Source organism: Melanotaenia boesemani, chromosome 16, assembly GCF_017639745.1.
Source record: "Melanotaenia boesemani isolate fMelBoe1 chromosome 16, fMelBoe1.pri, whole genome shotgun sequence".
Lineage (NCBI taxonomy): Eukaryota > Metazoa > Chordata > Actinopteri > Atheriniformes > Melanotaeniidae > Melanotaenia > Melanotaenia boesemani.
Genome location: NC_055697.1, coordinates 12,249,614 through 12,271,772, shown reverse-complemented (window position 1 = coordinate 12,271,772; position 22,159 = coordinate 12,249,614). Strand labels below are relative to the sequence as shown.

General features: G+C 38.3%; 1 protein-coding gene across 3 annotated transcripts in view; it reads right to left on the bottom strand.

Moving 5' to 3' along the window:
* Positions 1-22,159, bottom strand: part of macrod2 (mono-ADP ribosylhydrolase 2) — a 408,860-nt gene that overhangs the window by 218,123 nt on the left and 168,578 nt on the right. For all 3 annotated transcript variants that reach the window (XM_042010046.1, XM_042010048.1, XM_042010047.1), the window contains exon 5: positions 19,087-19,203. In XM_042010046.1, coding sequence (XP_041865980.1) covers positions 19,087-19,203 — 117 coding nt within the window. The remainder of the gene's footprint in view (positions 1-19,086; positions 19,204-22,159) is intronic.

Genomic DNA, 22,159 nt, shown 5'->3' with positions numbered 1-22,159 from the left:
TCCTTATTTAGAAAACATGAATAAGTACTTAAGAACAAGAGACATACTGGCTGCTGCATTTTTTAGTCAATTCAAAGGTTTAGGTGATAAAAATGTAGGGTTTGAGCCTGGAAATGGTACTTTGTGCACCAGAACAGCTACCGAAGTAAGTCTTTTAAACTTACAATATAGTCAAAGAAAAGATATACAATTCATGTCAGTTTTCTGCATATTAATGCTCAGTGACACCGAGCTATGATGATGGTTTTCTCAGTGAAGCTTTACTCATTTTGAATTCTGTCTACAATGTTACACATAATAGTATATTTTATTTAATTAGTTTAAACCCCTAAGCAAATTTTTGCTTTAATTAGGTCTTTCAATATCTTCACATGCTGTTTAGTGAAATTAATTATTTCTATGCATCATTTTGTGGAATCTCAATTGTATGCACCCAGTCCCAGGTTGTAAGCTTCTCTGCTAAAAATGCTAATAGAGTCATTACTTGCAGTCCAGCAGAAACAATGTTCCAGGGATGATGAATTAAACACTGTCTTCTCTTGTGGTAGGACTTGAAATGACCTCTGCAGCACAGAAACACAGTCAGGGATCAAATGGTTATCCAAGTTTAAATTTACCATTTCATTCTACGAAACAAAGTGAAAGGACAGCTGAAAGTCCTCTGGCTCTGTCTGAATTAAACGCGGAAGTGTTAGAGAAGCTTTGTAAATGTCTTTGTGGTTGGTTTTAATTGCAGCTTCTGAGACATACCCCATCCTTTACTGGCTTCTAGTAATTTATTACAGAAATTTCACAGCTTTGTTTCAAGGCTTTAGACTGATTTCTCATTTAACGGAATTGTTTTATTAGCATTTATTTGAGTTTTATCCAATTTTACCATGGTTTTTAAATCGCTCATTTTTCTCATTCTAAATTAATGTTATGTGCATCCACCTACAGATGGTAATATTTTAAAACGCAGTCTATAGCTTCTACTGAGTTGTCATCAACATCCTCATATATATGCTTGAAATGCTCTAAGTTTAGAGGTGGAGGATGAGGATAAAGTATCTTTTCATTTTTAAATCACTAGGTTTTTAAATGATTCTTGTTAATATTTTTTCTTGAGTCCATTTCTGCTTCATATGATTTTAAAATAAATTGCTGGATTTATCCTAAGAATGACAAATGAAAAAAAGAGCAGGCGCTACTACCCTCAGCATTACATCTTGCAATGATCAGTACATTTTCAAATAAAAATAAATCTGACAATATGAAAAGATTTCTCCCTGGACTGTTTGCATTTAACCCTCAAAGCTTTAGCCAGCTTACTGTAAAAATATATATGTATATATATATATTATATTCCCTAAAACAGGGGAGATTTTCTGTTTTGAGCATGTGTGAGCATGCATTTTCATGAGAAATGTAGAGCTGGAGGAGTATCCAGTGACATATCTGCAACCTTTTTACAGCTGCTCAAAAGCTGTGACTATTAGATAAGCGCTCTAACAGGACATAAGACAAAGGACAGTGATTACAGGTCAAATGAAAATGTGCAGATCTGAAACAAAAAGAAGCTCTTGTGAATTTCGCTGTACAACAAAAATAATGCATAAATGTTTAACTGGATCATCTGAGTTATTATTGGACAGCTTTTTCAAATCTTTAAGCTAAATTTTGAGTTGAGCTCTTCATGTCAAAAAAAAAGATAAAAACATTATACATATACAATAATGATAATATATAATGAAATAATAATGATACTAATGATAATTTTGTACTAAAAGTGGAAAAAGAGATATGAAGATCAAGATATAGTAGCATTGCAGTTGCTGTACCTCTGTCTCAGGTCTCAGATCTCATCTTGAGGAACCATTACCCCTTCCTTGTTGATCCTCTGGGGCCCTGAGGGCTGACTAGGAACACCAGGGTGACGGAATCAGGAGTAAAATGAGGAAAATAATTGGAAGGTCAGATTTGATAATGGCCACTCCAGTGAAAAACAAGCTCTTAATTGGTATCAGAGCCGTTTGGTGAGTTTTCAAGGTAAAATGTAAAAGCACTCATTATCCTTTCTCGCAGAAACCGTTGCCTCGCAGGCCACGGCAAAGATAACATATGCCTTTTTTTCCTCACAGTGCAACGCCACGAAAAGGCTTCCTGGCTTGTTGGTGGACCTGGACTTTAATGAGTCACTGAAAAATCATTAGCCATGCTGCATGAAAATATTTTAGGTGAGAAGCAAAGTTGTGTTTGAAAATAGCGAGTGTCAAAGTAATTTGATCTTCCTTTTTTTTCTCATCAAGTAACTAGCTGAAATGTCAGGTGAGAGTTAACTTTTTTCCTGTCTTTTATAAATTTTTTTTGTTACACTAATCAAGTTGCAGATAGGGTACATGGCTTTACAGCAGGATTGAAAACATGAAACCTTATTTCTCCTTCACTTTAAATCCCACTAAAGCCCTAGTATCACCTGTGAGAGCTGGGAACTTTGAGAATCATAGTGAGTGTTGTGCAACAGAAAGAGTGTCACCCTGCGGGACGAGTCCTTTCATCAAGCTTCCCTCTTACCCTGACCCTGCCATCTGGGGAAACAGATGATACTAATGAGGGATGGCTTCTTGTCTCCTGGCACCAAGCACAGACACTGCTTCCATTGTGCTCCACTGTCCCTACTGACCCCCCTGGGAGTCACAGACGCTGCTCATTACGCAAACACACTCAGTGATGGACAAAGACAGGTAAGCAATGACACAGGACTGTTTTACCAGAAAGGAACGAGTATTTGATAGTGTTTGGTAAAACGTGAAACCTCTGAAACTTTTTAACTTTCAACAAGTATAAAAGCAGACTCTTGTGAGGACGACTTTTCTGATTCACCATTGACGGATAGTGACTGTGATTGCATGGTGGGAAGGCAGTGGGGGGTGACTTGGCTTTGGATTGCTTCTGCAGGAGCTGGAAAGGAGCAGCCTCTTTGAGATACGAGGGTCAGACAAGGCTAATTAGTCTGCAGCGGCCCCTCAAATTTCTGCCCTGGGATATTAATGAAGTGATCCATAGGAAAGCAGCTGCTCGCCACACAACCCTCCGCCACACTCTGCTTTCCACCTCAACAACTCACTGCAACCTCCATTCCTCTGGCCCCCTGCTGTTCCACGAATCTACCTAGGAAGGGCAATGCTGTGCTCGGGAAGAAGCCCATACTACTCCCCCTGAGAGCATGACAGCTCTGGATCGATGGCCCCAGAGCAGGAGGTGGATTAGCAGAAGGGTGGGGTGCACAGCTGTGCGTGTGTCGCTATGCCAGGAGAGGGTGACAACAGCCTGGCTTTGTGTCCTACATCAAAAGAAAAATAATGTTTCCATGAAAGTTAGCACAATGGTTTGAGGAATGGTTGTCTTGTCTCCATATTTTATCTATTTCTGCCTTCCTGTGGTGTCTGAATCTTTCTGTCATGAGTAGTGAGTGAGGTAAAGCTTATTAGAGCCTTCACTGGCAGATCTACTCAAAAGCGTCTGTCATACAGAGGATGTTTTCTTGTCATTTCCTCCATTTACACACAGTCCATGCAGTGTAATACAGAGTAGAGTGTGTTTGTCTATTAAAAACAAGGGTTGGAAATCAAATATCATGCAAAATTTTCAGACACGAGAAGATAGAAATATGGCGTTATTTACAAGTCGTATGAGATGCTACCTGAAATCATGAAAAACCTTTTCAGATAGAATTATCTTAAGGAGATATAAAGATTCCCACCTATCAGCTACTCCTCACATGTAAGCTATAATACATGAGTAAGTACAAATCTAAAGCAAAAGTTCAGATCTAAACATTCCCTGATTAGTGTGAATGGAAGAGAAATTATGCTATTCCTTATGGGCTATGTGTGATGTGTAGAAACACAGTAATTAAAAGTTATTTTACAACATTTTAAAGTAAATATTCAAGATGAACACAAAACAACAATTAACATATTTTTCAGTCCTTTACATATAGGTAATTTTTATACCTTCCAAGCTTTTATTCATTTAGTTATCTATTCATCCATACATTCATTTATTTAAACTTGTTTATGTAGATGCAAGTATAGAGATTCAGCTCTCAGTTAAGCTTTACACAGAGTCTCTCCTTTCGGGAAATAGTGTCAACAAGCCAAGAACTTAGAATTTAGGTATAATTTATATTTCCCTGCCATTTTGATGTGGAGCCAACCCATATGCTGACATGCACCTCTCCAGATATATGCATCTACCCATCAAAGTTATAGAGAAGCCATAAAAATGCAGGCATAATGGTTTGCTCAAATTCAGTGCCTCTGTGAAACAAGAATTTAAGGTGCAATATACTATAATGGTATCAGGTTTGCTTATACTGCTCATGCATCAACCTCTATTCTACCTATAGAGCCTTGCTTATAAGTGAATAGGCTCAACTAGTTCAGATGTTATACACACCATAATTTTACAAATACTGCTGTTCAACATTTACAAATGTCCTATGCACTTGCAAAATCAGTGTTAAATTCAGTTGCTTTTGTTTTCATCTGCCATTGCAAAAAGCACAAAAACAAAACTTGGCACAAGAAGAAACTTGGCACAGCTGCATAGGAATCCTGTCACCAACCACATCTTCTCTGGATCCAACTGTAGACTGCTGCAGACACACTGTTACTTGGGTATAAATACTTAAAAATACAAATGTCAAAAAGATTCAGTTATAGTCCCCCATCTAATTAGAAACATCAAATAAAGCTTGAGTGGCATCACAGCAGCAGCCGCCAGCAACCAGGCCACTCAATGGCCATTAGTGGTCCAGCTAGAAAAGCCCTGCAGACAATCATACCACACCAAAAACTAAATATTCTGAAATAATGAGTGCAGCAAAGATACGCAGCTACACCTTTCCTTCCCTTGATCTATAAGGACAGCCAGTGGACATGAATATGTCTAAAACATTAGCTGGGATTTTAAAAACCCAGAGCTCCTAGTGTGTTGGTTATGTGATCCTTTCATGCAGGATGTATATATTTATATATATATATATATATATATATATATATATATATATATATATATATTATAAAACATTAAATGTTATTATGGTTCCATATAAATATGGCTACAGTGAAATGGCTTCAATATTGTGCTTTGAAATGAGTATGCTAATTAACTATGTGATTTGCCATCTTTGTATATATTTATATATCTACTTTAAGGAAGAAAGGTAGCAGACTTAGTCATTTAGACAAAAATGTATTATTATAAGCATTTATTAATCAGTTTTAAAATATTTTAAAAATGTACCTCATCTATAGTTACTGGTTTCTGTCTTTGTAGAACAGAAATGTAGAAAGATTTAGGCTCTGTCAGTTAATGACTGAAAAGTTGATGTGTGCTTTCATGTAACCATCCTTCATCTAAAAACTTTACATTTCACACAGCATTGCTTATAACCAATCAAAACGTGTTTGCTGAAGTTTCTCTTTTTGTTTACAGCAAACCCATAATTTACTGTTAATTAATTAATAATTTCTTTTATTATTGTTTCAGACAAATCTTTCATGCAGCCCTCTGCTGGAGAATCTTTATGAAGGCAAATCCAATTCTGCTCAGAAAGAGTTTCTTTCCTTTGGTGGTGAAATGAACTCCATCTGGTAGATACAGGCTGTTGTTATAGTGTCTCAAATGTGGATGCTCAATCACCACACCACCAAAGCACCTAACAGCCTTCCTCAGGCTGCTGTTGACAAACTTCCGATCCTTGATGACTCTCCCCACCTTTCCATATCTCCGGGCTTGTCGTTCATTGATGCAGCAAAATGCTATTGTCATTTTAAAGGAGTCTTTGTGGAGCTGCATCAGGTCTCTCTGCATCATAGCTATGGGCTCTGTGGATCTTGTGAGTCCCAGATCGTTACCTTCACCATGGACAACCTGAATGTCTGGGGGACTCCGAATGGAAAAATCAGAGTAAAACAGAGGAATGACTCCACTCCAGCGCATGCCTCCTTTTCCAAACCAGTGAACTTTGACATTTAGACAGACGTTGTCCCCAAACTTGTGATACATTGCCTCCTCCCCTCGCTTTATGTAACTAGTCCTTCCTTGTCTCTGTTGGGGTTCCGATGGAGAATCTAACATCATGCAGTGATCTTGACACCAGTTGGTAGCTCTTCGTAGGTTTGAGCTTGATAATAGAAGGGATGTCCTTTGAAGTGCTCGCTATAGCCATGTTCTGTTTTGTTGTTTTATTTTTCTTTTCTGGAGAGATCTCTGGGAGGCCTCTGTAATTCGACAGGACTTCACTACAGAGTCTTTTCTGCAAAGATCTCTCATCTCGAATCTTCCTCCTCTCTCCTACCAAGAGGGTGCTGTTGGAACACTTCTTTACTTTTTCCTCATCCACCTTTTTTTGTTTCAGTGGTGGATTCATGTTGACACATTTATCCTCAGACAATGACGTTACCTCCCTCCCCCTCCCTTACCCTCCAGCATGGACTGGGAACTGGACTGGGCTAAGAACACTACTGCACTTTACAAGAAGTGCCAGAGCCGTCTCAATTTTTTGGAGGCGGCTATGGTCGTTTAACATCTGCCAAACACTGCTTAGGATGTTTTATGAGTCTGTGGTGGCCAGTGCTATCCTCTATGCTGTTGCATGCTGGGGCAGCAGGCTGAGGATTGCAGACACAAACAAACGGAACAAACTGATCAACAAAGCCAGTAACGTCGTGGGGATGGAGCTGGACTCTGACAGTGGTGTCAGAGAGGGGAATGTTGTCCATAATAAAGACAATACTGAACAATACCTCCCACCCGCTTCACAACCTGCCGATCAGTCACAGGAGTACGTTCAGTGAGAGACATGCGGCATTTTCCTCCGGGATTAATAAAGTATTCTGATTCTTTTCAGAGGTTGTCTTTGGGGTGGACTTGGTGCAATCCTGACTTGGCTGGACTGCTTTCAGCCGAAGGCAGGAGCTCTGTCTTATATCCATAGATTCCTTTTAAGCTCTTGTAAAGTGGTTCAGAAGTAGATCAGTTTAGTAGATCCAAAAACTTGCTGATAGAGGCGTTTGTAGTTGAGTTTGATGATGCTTTGTTGAACTTACTCCAAACTGATACTGGTGGAAATCTCAATGATGAATTTTGACTCTTTTATGCAAATGAACAACAATGAAGACACTGAGAAAATTCAGGAATAAATGTTTCCCCTATTATTCTGGACAGTTAAGTTGTCATGGTAGCAAACCATCTCCAAAGTGAAGTTTGATAATGATGCAAATAACACATCGAAATAAAACATTTGTTAATTACACCCTACCCCCCCCAAAAAGATTTACAATCTGTCCATGATCCACCCATGCATCCACCCATAATGATGCATGCATAGCATCCATCCTTCCATCCATCCGTAATTTTAGACCCATCTAATTTTAATCATTGTTTTTGATAATAATTATTATTAGTAATATTAATATCTGATAGAAAATCTGTTATTAATGTTAATAGTTCATAATTAATATAATTTTGAACATACACACTCCTATTCCTATTCCTTGATTTTATATTAAATGTTTTATCATTCAATGGGCAAGTCTTGGTAGAACAGTGATAGGAACATACCCTCTAGTCCAGGGGGGCCCAAGTTTGGTCCTCGAGATCTACCATCCTGCAACTTTTAGATCCAACCCTTCTCCAACACACATGAATCAAACGTCGTCTGCATGTCATTCAGCTCTGCAGAGGCCTGGTAACGAGTCAGTCATTTGATTCAGGTGTGTTGGAGAAGGGTTGCATCTAAAAGTTGCAGGATGGTAGATCTCGAGGACCGGACTTGGGCACCCCTGCTTTAGTCTATATGGAGATGGCATGAGAAAGTGTTGGGAAAAACTCAAATGGGTTCTGTGAACTTTGCTTTTCATGGGCAATGTGGCTATGAGATATGGATAAGAGAAACTATTTGATATACCAAAGTCAGTTAAGTGAAATGCCATCCTCTCCCATCCGGTACTGAGCAGATTGTCAGTCCAAGTTGACCTACAGCACTAACATAAGGTAAAGGTGATTGCCATCAGATACTTTTGATATTAAACAGTTGTGAAAAAAAATTACGGTACATAGAAAAATATTCATATCCAATGACATGTTCAGTCTACCAGGGAGGTAGACTGAACACTTTTTCCAAGCCATGTTATTATTAGAGGTTGAACACCTCTGATGGTCTGATCCTAGAATCACTCCCTAACTTAAGAACAGGCAGAGAAATTAACTGTTTCTGGCCTGCTTGTTAAATGGCAACAAGGGACAAACTGGCAAACTGGGCCCCTATTATAGCAAATCAAACAGCACAGGTCCTATTAAAACAGGTAACAATTCTTATTCCTACATTGAATACATAAGATATATATAAGATAATATAAGATATTAATAGAAGATTAAACTATTTTTGCATGGCTCATCTTCAGTATATGTGATGCTAATGACTAGTAACGTCAGCATAACAGAAAACTGAATTTTTCATTTAAACAAATGTCCTTGAATGAGGTGCAGGGGGTTAATATTCCCAGGGTGGAGTTTTCCCTATAGGCAGAAGCATCATTTAGCTCTTGCAGGCCGAGGTCTTCAGAGATGCATTTTCAGAATGAAATCTGTCTCGTTACGACTCTGACAGCTTATTCTATGCACACCCAGTTTGATTGCAGGGGAACTAGAAACAGAGCTGAAGGCCAGTCGTCCAGTGTGCTTCCCTGCAACTGAAGGTGAGTTGTTGTGAGAGGTCACTGTATGAATACTGAATGAGTCACATGGGTCCACAAGTACTGAATCAATGAGTCTTCCATGACCATAATGATGGAAATGAAAAATTGATATGCAAAGAAACCTGTGACTCAACTGGGAGAAAATAACATCCTTAAAATTCTAAGCTTTTAAATAATGTTTTAAAAGCAGTGCAGATGGCATTGGCACTCTTGAGTGCTCATGCAGACAAGATAAACATGAATATTTCCTACAATCCGTGTGTCATAACGAAGTGTCTTGTCAAAAGACAGTGGTGGATAAGCCTGCAACTGTGAACAATATGAAAACCTTTTGATCATCTGCTGAGCTCCAATCTGTTGGTAAACAATTGCCACTTGCATCTAGTAATAACACATTTTACAGATGTCATGCACTGTCATTGCTGAAGCACCTCCATTACGGTGAGGTGCCAAAAAATATGACCCCTTCCTTTTTTCATCTTCACATCTCTTAATGAACCTTTTTCCTCTTGATTAGCTTTTAGCCTTTTCCTGCCTCTGTACTCTACTGTGGTCAAAGCCCTGATGAGAGAGTTAACCCTTGGCTGCCTCTGATTTCCTAGTAAACAATGCTGTGTCTGTGGTTCATGAGTAATTGAGCACTATTGATTCAAAGGTCTGGGGGTGACAATAATGAGGCCACATATTGGGTGACAGCAAACACAAGCTGTGAAGACAGCTTACTTCTCGATGACAAACACACACACACAACACACACACAAAGAAAAAAAAATCTTGTCACCTACATGCTCCATGATAGCATCACTATCCACTGTCTTTGGCAGCACTTGGTTTTGCTCTCCTTATCTAGCTTGCTGTCAATACAGACAACCCTCTGCTCCACTGGGGGCGTGAGGCAGTATTGACATTCAGCTCAAACCCACAGCTCTGAGTGGAGTCCAGGGTGTTGCGCATGAATTATGCATGCCCTGACGCCAGGGTGCTGAGCAACACCAGTGCCATCATAATTGAAACAATTGAAAAGACAATACCAGATGGGTCAATAATTAGACAGCAGGAGGGGGAAACTTGATCCGGACGCTCCCCTGCTTGCCCTGCCAAACTAAACACCATGCACATGGAGGGGACCTTTACCGACATGTCCTGGTCCCCTTCGGTGCACAGTCACGTTCTTTGTCACATGCTGAAATGCATGAGCATGTGTGTCTGATTGTGTGTGCAATCACCCCCAAAAGAATACTGCAAACTTACATGGAGGGATCACTTCTCACCCAATAGTGCAGTTACAGCAGCTTGTTTCCAATTAAAAATTTAACATGTTATTTTTTTTTGGTCTAAAAAGTTTCCTTAAGTGCTAAATGAGTAAACTTTGTGGATCAGTAACAACTAGCAGAAACGCTCTTTGTGTATTGTTTGTTTTTTTTTTTTTTTTAACACTGTCACCTTGGATTAGCATTCTGCTGTTATTCATTGAGGTCTCTGGTCTGGAAAACAGAGGCAGTTGACTGATCCTTTCCTGCAGCCCTGCACTTTCATAAATCCATACTGAGGGCTCCCAGCAGATCCATTACACTCACTGGTCTCCTGGCCAGAACAACGACTCAAGGTGATCACCATAAAACTACATGCCACAAAGCCATTTCTCACCTTGCAATGCCTTTAAAACAACTCAGGAAACAGAGGCAGTGTGATGCAAGAACACCAGCACCTCAGGCCCACAAATGTCATAAACACTTTCAAGCAAATGTGTTCTGGTTTACTGGAATCTATAGTACATTTGAAAGTTGTACAAATAAATATGATGTATCCAGCTGTATGTTTAATTGCTGTAGGGACAGAAGCAGTTCTGACATATTTCCCTTGACTGTTGTTAAGTTTAATTTAAAAACCTATAGTACAAAGATCAGTGCAATTATTTCTTCAACAACTTTAAACAAATGTCAAAGATTACAATAATACACATTTAGAAGATTTATTCATACGTCCATCATATGCTGTTTTGTCAATAAGGTGAATTCACATTATATGAAATCATGCCACCCCTTGATAAAAATATATTACCTGGTACAAAAGTATCCAAACTTTAGTGGCCTGGGAAGATAATGATTGAGACAGTGCTCAAACCATAACATACACCCCACTAATACCACAATGTTATCAAAGAGGGGACAAAAAAGTTTTACTTTCCTTTTTATGGAGTTTCATTTCCGCATTTCTTAAAAGTGGTGCCCCTGAAGGAACACATAGGACCCTGCGCATTGGTCCCACTCTCCATTAGGCTTTATAGGGAACCATATGTGCTTTTATGGGAAGGTTAATGGTTTTTAAGAACCGCAGCGCAGTTCTAAATCCACAGCATTAAACCCATGAATGGGAACCCATCCAGGAATATGCATACAACACACATGACTGCGTAACCCATACTAATGTGTCCAACCCCCAGCATCCTCAACAGAGGGCTTCTGGGATGTTTGAGAGAAAAGGATTGGGTGAGGGGGGGACAAAACCTGTCAACGTTTACAATCTTAAAAGCCTAATGAGCGGAAGTAACCATAGCAATTTAGTGAAAAAAACATCAAAGACTAGGGAGCAACTATTTAGGCAGGCTGTATTCATGCATAATTAGCTGTGAAAATGGCACTACAGGAATCTGCTACTCCCTGTTCTTAATTAGTTTTTATCCTTAGACTGGGATGAGAGGTAAACAAAGCCATCAGATTAAAACTTCACTTTTCGTCTCATGACAACAACACTGATGTCGCCAGTGAAGTAATGCATGTGTTACCCATAAACTATTGTTCCTGAGGAAAGAATGACAATTTAAAGATGCTGAACCCGTAACATTGCAGCAGTATTGGTATATCCAGACAACTAGCCTCTAAACAGATCATATGCTTAAATTTGAATAAAGACAGCTATGGGTGGACAGACAAGTGTAAAGAAAAAACCTTGTACCAATAAACTTATTTTCTAAGAAATAGACCAGCCTAACTTTGCACCCACATTTATTCAATATTGTTGTTTTTTGACCACATAGGCTCAAATAAACTTCTGTGTACCACAACATCATGTTACAACAAATTCTCGAACCATTTTTCTGTCCTGACACTTCCCAGAAACCATCCAGAGAAATGGCATGTATGAACGTAAATGCATACAACATTCACTTTTCTACCAGTTCTTCAGTAATCTCTAAAAGTTCATAGAGGGAGACAGCATACAAAGAAATCATTTAATCTGTATGAGCATTTCCAATGAGCAAGTGGGACTTCAAATAACAAGCTAGTTGTTGCTTCACACTCTTATCTGCTTACCTGACTGCTGCTTTGAACACAGTTGACTATATTGTGTGTGTGTGTATATATATATATATATATATATATATATATATATATACATACACATACATACATATATGTATGCTTGTGTGTGTGTGTGTGTGTGTGTGAGTGAGAAGAGTGATATTGAGCCTGATTCAGCATTCTTGATGTGTTTTTCCATCGTGCCCTGCATCCTTTGCTTTCTAGGACTGAACTGTTCGTGCATCCTCCAGAAACTGTCCAGTGTCAATGTGTAAAGACAGTTTTTATCTGTTTCTTCATACCCAGAATGCATAAAACTGTTTTAGGACTGGTTTTAAAATTTAAGCACAGTATATTTAAAAAGTAAACAAATATTTGAGAAGCAGAACATTTATTTGATGAAGCAACACTGCACATTGGTAAAATGGCTGAAATTATTCAGCGTTTTCTCTTTTTTTTATCTCATGCCATGGTTTGACTTAAATCAGCACTGATGTGATGCTGTAAAATATATATATAGTCACATTAAATTAAAAAACAACTTAGAGAAATGACAGACTTTGGCTGCCTCAACACTTTAGTAGTGAGGGTTCTGTCTGAGTGTAAATGTGCCACCGCTGGGTGATGAGCCCTTTATAATGACAGCCTTCATTAGGCCAGGCTTACTCATGGACAGATGGGAGCTGTGTGTGATGGGGAGGCAGGACTGCATTAGAGCTGCTGCCACATTTTACTTCAAACCTGACCTTCCAGCGGTCCCACATCACAAACCCCCTTCTGATGCATCACTGTCAGTTCTGCGGCTCAGGCACGCCTTGATGCCCCACAACCCCACCACCAGGCTCAGTGAAACAATCAGCCTACCACATAGGCTGTAAATGCTCCTGCACCCCATTACTCCAAAGGCATCTCACCTCCTATTTTCCGCCATTTTTTGGGAGACCACCACGCTTTCTTTCTGCAAGTGTTTACACCAACCGCCATGATGCCCCCCCCCCCCCGCCCTACTGCCTCCAAAAGATCCTCAACCCCCCTCTAGTTTCCTGGTGATGAATGACCATTGGCCGTCTCACTGACAGCTAGGCAGCTGATGCCACATAATTACAGTATCACCATTTAGGCAAAATTACCAAATTACTCCAGTCCTCAAGAGGCCTGGAAGACTGACAGGTCAGCCAACAAGGGAAGCACAAATATCTAAAAAGAGGGGAACACAGAAAAATACTCGGGCTTTTAGAGATGAGCAGTGAAATTAGGTTTGTTCTGTTCCTTGCAACTGCAGCTACTGAAGGCGAGGGGAAATTTTTCTCTGATAAATAATGCTTGGCAAAAAAAAAAAAAGAAAAAAAAAAAATAGCTGGCCTCTCCTTGGTACCAGATTATTCATTAATGTAGAAATTTTTAAGAGCATGATCACAAGCAGCTTAAAATTTCTTCCTAGCAGCAAGGTCTGCCATTAACAATTATGAATGAGAGCTTTATTACATTTACACATTTTTCTCACCTTTTGTTGATTTAATTTCTTCTCTGAACTGCAATCTTAACAAAGACAGCTGAAGATTGTTCATCACTTTAGTCAATATTATAACAAAGAAAAAAAGATATTTTTTAGCAACTTAACACCACTGTATGTGAAATGGTGAGTGTCTGAGGCACCAGACAAAAACCCATAAAAGAATCCAGACTGTCTGAGAAAGTCTGCGGTAGACCCTCTCTGGTGAATGGAGTGGACATGAAGAGATGAAGTGACATTTATGATGTGTGTGCTAACAGAGAGCAGTAGAGATGTTGACTTAGCACTGTGTGTGTGGTTGGGACTGTGATGGCCTCAAGAGTTCATTTACGCCCAATAATTTATTTGAGTAAAATAAACGATTTACGTCACATAAGTCCTGAATGCAAAATATGAAAAAAGACCTTGTAACAGTCACAACATGTCTACTTTATCTATTATTCTGAAATAAGGTACATACTGCGCAGACAAGAGCAATTAAAGTCATCTAAATTGTTAAAGTTTTAGGCTAAAATTGAAATAATTATTTAGCTGTGTTTTTTTTTTTCATTCTTCCCATAATGCTATAAAATATAATAATCCATTTGTGGACTAATAAAATCAAGAAAGTATAGCTGCCACGAAAAAAGTCCTGTTAATAACCCAATTATCTCATAAAGTCTAAACCTGAAGGAAAACAGTGACATATTTTGATAGCTGTCCCCGATCACAAGGACAGCCTTCTCTGAAAAGCTAAAGTTGTTCCCAAATTAACAAATTATAGTCTATCCCATGGCCCTCTGAAAATGTCAGCCATGCTGTATGTGATGGGGAGGAGACTACATTGATAAACAAGCTCGGCAGACTGATAATGTTCTTGGGCGTAATTTAATCAGAATGAGCTGTATGTCACTTACTAATAGTGGGTACTTTGCTGTGATTTATCTGTGTTTGCCGAGTGGAAAGAGACAGAACAGACGGCCTGGTCTCTCAGATTAACTAGGGCATGGGAAAGATTCCTCACACCCTATCAGGGAGAAAAATTTATCACAAGCAGATGATTAGTATTATTAGCACAGGTGCAGTTACAGTAAACACCAGAGACTCCTATTTTGAACTCAAAGAGAACAGTTGATAAAGGAGGAGCTGGACTTGAATTGGGGAGTGTTTCCCCAAAGGTATTTTGTGTAACTATGACCCTATAAAATCCACTGGTACTTGCACCAATCTTATGCTGAAACAAAACTTTGACATTTATAATACAGCACTTGTTACAATAGCAGCTTTGGATCCTTGTAGCAGTTTTTGAGTTGTATAACTTAATCAGTAACGCCAGTGGGCATTTATGGAAGCAGGAGTAAAGTTTATGCATTTCCATATGTAAATGGCTGAGGTGTGTTATGCTCTAGCACAGCTGGAGAGCATGCTGGAGGGGTGCAAAGAAGTCGACTGAAAACCAGATAAGGGTGTAATCAAAGGTCTGTCAGCCTCTCAAAGCTCGAAGGATAAGGTTCTGTCTCCACATTGTAAGACTGGGATGTGAGGTACAGTGGCCCCACATAAATTCCAATGACCACTATTTCTCTGGAGAGTTCTTAAAATCTGTTAAAGTATGTCAAATTGTTTCTTCAATGTGTAATGCTGAAGCTGAAGACAAATAACTAAAAGACTGAAATGGAAGTAGGCCATTGTTATGACAACAATACGATAAAACAAAAATCGGGCCTTAATGTCTGGTATCTTAACATGATTCATTATTTAAAACATGTACTTTGAGCTCAAGGAATAGCGGGTTGAGAGAGAAAGAAGCAAAACAATAAACCGTACAAACATTTTGAACTGCCAATCTAAAATAACCCCAGGGAGGAAAACAAAACTGGGTAAAAGATTTCACAGGAAACTGGGGAGTGAAAATGCCCACCCTCTATCTACGAGTTCCTTTGAAACATTAACTTTCTCACACAGACCTCTAGTTTGAACTCTAAATACCTTCTGGGTCCACTGTGACAGCTAGGGCTGAAATGTGCAAGTGCAGATTAACCCACAAGGTTTTTGCTAAACGTTATTAGTGCAGACCTGTGGACCAGCATAATAATGATAGGATTCAGTCATTTCTATTGTAGAGTTCATCCACCACACGTCACCCTCAGATGTGTCCCACATTTAGATTAGAATAATACTTCAGATAAGAGATTGTTCAGCCACTTAGTATATATTAAACTGTGTATATTAAACTTATAAGAGAAGAGAGTTAATAGATTATTTACAATTTTCAGTTTCATTCAGTTTTATGGATATAGAACAATAGATATAGATATAGAACATAATACAAGTCATTTCAGGAACTTTCTATAATAAGATCAAGAACTAACGCTGTTATAGAAAGAAAACCAAGACGAAGAAAACCAAGAACTGCTTAAGGGGGGGGCAGTAAAACTCTCTTAACAGGATAACAGGATATAATTTCCTCATATGAACTAAACTAAAAGTAGCTGTGCAAACAAAAGCCAAATTCTGTCATTTAAGCTATTTGGAAACAAGTTGCTTTGGACAACATGGTAAAAAAGTAAATAGGTATATATTTAACTTGAACTTTAATGTCAAAAATGAAACAATGTTCATTCATATTGTGTTTTCATTTGACTGGTAATCCTTGAAAAGACAAGTAATTTATCTATAAAAAAAAAAAAAAAAGGACAACTAGACAATTTCCTTGCCAGATTGATAAAACAGACATTTCTCCCCCACCCTTGTCTCTGTTGGAGTCTTTCTGCTATGGTAGGTGGGTAATTACTGTCATTGATTAATAATCCTGGTCCAGCTCCATAATAATAAGCCCCACATGTGCGTCGCCCTCTTAAAGGAGAGGCTCATTTGCTGGCGGGATTCACAGCCTAAACTGCTTAGTGAGATGTAATGGAGTGTAATTTTCTTGTCTTAAGGGGGTGAAAAAAAGATGGTTTGGGCTAACCCGGTCATTTTCCACTACCTCAGATCATCAAATCTCAAAACAAGGACATCTCTGATTTCAGATCAATTGCTTTCCTCCATGTGGGGAGTAAGTAGTTTTCCAGAACACAAGGAAACATTTTATTGCTTTACCAGTTATTTGGAGTATTAGGCTTGAATGGTAATTTCTCAGTTTCTTACAAAAAAAATAACAAAATTGGCCCACATAATCCCTATAAACGAAACAATGCTCTGTGGCCAATACCTTCAAATAACGCTCCAAAATTCTGTAATATCAGAAGAAGCATCAGAGTTCATTGCATGACTGAATAATGGATGGCTTATTTCACTGTGGCTTAAGACTTCCTTATTTCCAATTATATATAGTGGAATGGATTCCAGAAGGGATTTCCTAAAGAAAAGCACAAACTCTCGCCAAACATTCTTGTATTTTGAACACTGACTAAAGTAGTTTTATGTCCCCAAAAAATGAAAATAGAGCGTGCTAAACAGTCGATCTATCTGTGCTCCTGTGACATGTAGAAACTTCATATTAGTCAACTTGTTTGTCCAGAGTTAAATATTGACATTTCTGTGTTAATTAAATGTTTTAAAGTCTTTGCATGTGACAGCCTATAGAAATACTAACACCAACAACGGCCATAATCATGTCATTTTGTTGACAAGCAAAGAAATGAGAAAATTACTCTTAATATAGCTCTTCAATTATTCAGTGATTTTCTGCAAAAGAAATAGCTGATTGTTAGTCAAAAAGCTGCTGAGTTGATTTCCACTTGTTTACAAGAACCACAACAGGTCCACTCTGTATAAATTCCTCACTGTAAGTCTATTCAGAGAAGAGAATGAGAGCCAAGGCTTACTCAGACACTAGCAATACTTTTTCATAGTTTCAGAAGACACCTCTTAAATCTTAAATTAAACAATAATCAATGTTTTTTGTTTGCTACAAATATCAAAACTAAGTGTATTGTCAGCAGTGTTGCATTAATATGACATTAACTGTCAAATTATCTATGCAGCAAATCTCTTTAACTCTTTTAAAGATTTTACTCTCCAGTGATGCCTTAGTGTCACATCTAAGGATTAATCCAAGTTTAGAAATGTGGAAACTCTTGTCTTATTTATTTAATTATGTTTTTGTAGTGAGGGGGTGGACAGACTATTATTTGAGGTTTCATGCAATGAATACATAATGGTTTAACATCATGCAGCTTTATAATGTATATGTAGGTGGAATGTACATGTCAGAGAGAGACATTAACTAAAACAAAAAAAAATACAAACAGTGGGTGGAAAATGATACCAGCTGGGAATCAAGAAAGCTCCAACACAAAATAATACCAGATTCAAACAAAAACTGTCCAAAACTAAAAAATTCACAACCAAGTTCACAAGTTATCCTCATAGAGAAGGCCTTTTGTTCCGAGATAATAACAACAACAGTTCCCAAAGTCAGCGTGATTGCTCCCAGATGACATTGGTGGTTATTAAATTGTCAAGGTGCACCCTGCTTTGGAGCTGAACACACTTGAACTGGTTGCCCACAAGACTGACTCACAGTTTATCTGCTCCATTTGTTTGACATCTTTACGACATACCGTATTAACACAACCTAATTTCATCTGAGCCTCAATGTCTTCTCTTGGCTGTCTCACAAAAATCCTTCAGGGTTAGGTTAGGACTGCTGGGACGTTTGTCTCGACCGAATTACACCAAGTGACATTACTTCTGTGTTTTCTAATCCAAATTTGCAGGGGAAAAAATAGCTTGAAACAACGTTTGAATGTGAAACCCTACTAGGTAAATAGCAAGGAAATCAACAACCAGAAATTTATGATTTATGAATTTAACTTATAAATTTCCCCCGTGGGATGAATAAAGTATCTATCTATCCATCCATCTCTAACCTTTAAAAAAACTAAACAGTGCAATCCCATCTCATATATGAGTTTGTCTGGGAATAAGACTTATGTGAACTTAGTTAACCGTTAACTGAATAATTCAGGGATAAAAAATCAATCAAATCGAGAAACTAATAGCTCCCTTAATGTCTTTGTTTGTGTGCAGAAGAGACTCACACCTGGTGAGCACCAATCATGTTAATTTTTCTACAAATAACTATTTTTTAAAAATATATTTCACTATTAAATAATGATAAAACACAGTATGTTTATCATAAGCATCTCACTCTGTTTTAAATTGGACACCAACGCCATCATTGTATGTGGGTATGGAAAATTTACCAATGTGACCATTTTAATCCAAACTACACACAGTATATAAAAAACAAACATTTTCTATCCATTATTTGTAATGTCCTGAAACAGTTCATTGCCAGGAAAGTCTATCAGCTACTCCAGGAGTGTTAGCTTTGAAAAAACTTTGACCCATTTTATTAACAACATAGCTTTTTATTACTGTACAAGCACAGTATTCCAATTTTTAGCTGCAAGTTGTAACCATCAGGTGATGAAGCCCTCAATAGTAACAGTCCTCATTAGAGAACATTCTTGCAAAGCTCCAGTGTGAAAAATTACAGAGCAATCAAAAAATGATATTAATTACTGATACTCACATCTTGCAGGGAGATCATAGCCGCAGGTGATCTTGGCTTTGCCGGTTTCACAGCCATTTAGTGAGTAACACTCATCATACAGACAGGACCCTGCCGCTTTGTGTATGCAGCCATCAACTGAAACACACAAATACACAAAATAAGGTAAGGCCCACGTGAGGAGGAAAAAACAGGCACAACCACATATCTCAATCAAGCTGGGCTAATTAGCAGTGTGTGTGTGTGTGTGTGTGTGTGTGCTTTATCATGTGAAAACAAACAAGCATCACCCAGCTGAAGATTTGTGAACTTATTCTGCTAACAAAATCTTTAGGTTTTAAAACTATCGAGCGTCCTCCTTCTCTTCCCCTCAGCAGGGAGACTGGGTCTGCAAGTGTGTTGTGCCTGTTGCTGGTAAATATTGACAAGCTTAGGAATGAAATTAGCTGGGCTAGGATCTAATAACGCCTCTGCACATGGTGAAAATGAGACTGTTCTTCCTGTAATCCCTCTCCACTGTCAACAGCAATATAGAGTCAGATCATTAACTGTATTTTCTGCCTCGTTCCCTGTGGTGAGCCTGTTATGGTTTGGATTTGTGTTCCGATTCTGTCGTGTTCCCTGTTGATACGTATGCCCTGGTTCTATGGAGACCCTGGGCCCCCGCCCCTCTAAGATTTTAATTTTACCAGGTTAAGGGCATGATTCACATGATTGATGGAATGTCTTACGCAAGAGGGCAGAGAGATAGAAATCCACATTATCTGTCTCTGAAAGCCTGACATCCCTCCATGAGCATGTTATCAATCACACTGAAACATCATAAAATCCTCCTCAAGTTGTCCTGTAAAAATCCTCACAAGCCATTAGAGGATAACAGATCTAGGAAGAGGAACAGAAGCAGTTGGACAAGCCAACATGTTTTTTTTTTTTTCCCCCCCTTTGGTTTGTCTTTGTGGAGAATTGACCAATAAAAGGGTCAGTGCAGAGCTGAGTTTTACTATCAGAGATAAAACTGTTAGGACGGACTGCAGGATTTTCACATATTCCTATGATACTCTAAAGGAAAAAACAAAAAAAAAAAAAAAAAAAAAAAACACTAATCAGTATCTTTATCTGAAACATAATAATCACTCATGTACAGAGCCAGGAAAGAAAACTGGGAAATAAACAGTCTAGAGATTAGTATACACTATCTTGGAAAAAAAAAATAATAATGTATTTTGCTTCATATCGTCAGCACAGACAAAAAGGTCTTTTGATGAGGGATGGTCTTTTTTTGAGCTTCTTTCTATTTTTTAGGGATGAGTCAACGACAACAGCTGGGCGGAAGATTTTCAAGCTCTATCAATCATCTTTAATGGACTGAGGGACAGGCAGATGACAGAGACGAATCCTGATGGCTTTTCAGAAAAGTAACATGAGTCTGACAGTGATGTGGCTATGTGAAGAGATCGCTGTGGTGACAATGAAAGCTACTTAACACAACACAGAGCAGATGTAATACCGGCTGTAGGCTTGGCATTTTTATAATATCAACTGTGCAAGCAAGCTTGTCCATGATCATCAGCTGCACTTATTTGCATCACAATTGCTCCACAATACCTCTCAAACATGAATTGCTAAATGCAAAAGGCTGAACTAAAAGCTCTGAAGCATTTTGAGTTTAGTGTTTTTATGCTTCTGGATAAATCATCTCAATGCAGTTTCCCCTGCACAACATGTCCAAAACCACTCACAGGAAGTTCATGTAACAGCTGTGATTAATTCTTAGTGTATACTTTGGAATTATTAATAACTTTTACCACAGTTTAAAAAGCTTTTGCAATTTCGTGGACAAAGAGATCTTCAATAATCATATTGGTTGACAGCCATCTCAGCTGCTTGAAATACACTACCTGGTATATGTTTGCATATTGGCTCTCAGGCACAATATGCAAAAATAGGAGTATATTGTACGCATATTTTATGAATAATGTAAAATTAATTAGGTTGCTCCTTTGAACGGAAAAAAAGACACTAAAAGAAACAGAGCAGATCACTCAAAAGCAGGAAGTCAATAGAACAGACATACGCCGTTATGTTCTCATAGTTGCATTAAGCCAGCCAGGTTAGGAAAAATTAATACTTCCCTCTTCTAGTTTACAGTGTTCTCATTGGAGTCTATTTTGCACAGATGTTTCCACTGATCATCAACAGGAATGATTGATCCCTTACCTTACCCATAAACACCTTAAAAACCAAGCTAGCAAAAATCACACAGGCTTGTGTTTCATCTCAGTAGCAGAAGAATGAGATTGTACATAATAGCTTCAGCTTCAATTTCTCTGCTCCTCCTGTCCTCCATAAGCTATTTTCTTCTGATGCTGCCATGTGTGTCACTGTGCATCTCGTGGAAGCGAGCCTCTAAAAGCCTGCAAATTTGTTCACAGTGCCTGGAAACAGAAAAGAGATGCTGAACTGATCTGGCTGCTGGCCAGAATCTTGGATGGTAAACCTATAGATTTAATTTACCTGCTTTGCTGGTGGAATATAGCAGATGCATTGTGGGTAACAGGCATGTTTATTGCCTGTGTGTCTGAGAAAGACAAAGTAAAGGGAAAGGAAGCACAGAGACAGAGATGGGTTTAAAAATGCACTCTATAATCACAAGATTATAGTGCAGAGACAAAGCTAACTTGATATATATATATATATATATATATATATATATATATATATATATATACATATATATATATATATATATAAATAAACATATATATAGAGGTTATTTTTGTTTTGAGTTTTTCTTTTTTTTGGTGTCCATTACTTAGACAACTAAAAGCAGATCTGAGTTCCCATAAGTGGAGATGTGACCCACATGCAATTTGACCATCAATTTATTTTCTCATTTAAGTTGGATCTCAGCATTATTCCCAGCGGATTTTGACATTATGGATGCCTGCAACATTACAAAGGCAGCCACGGATTCTCATTAACTAAAAATGCCATTTACATTCAACTTCAGAAAGGAGGACACATCACTCTCCAGCTGTTCACAAAGGAAAAGCATAGCACTGAAAAGCTTAAATTAATCAGTTTTTGTATGTGT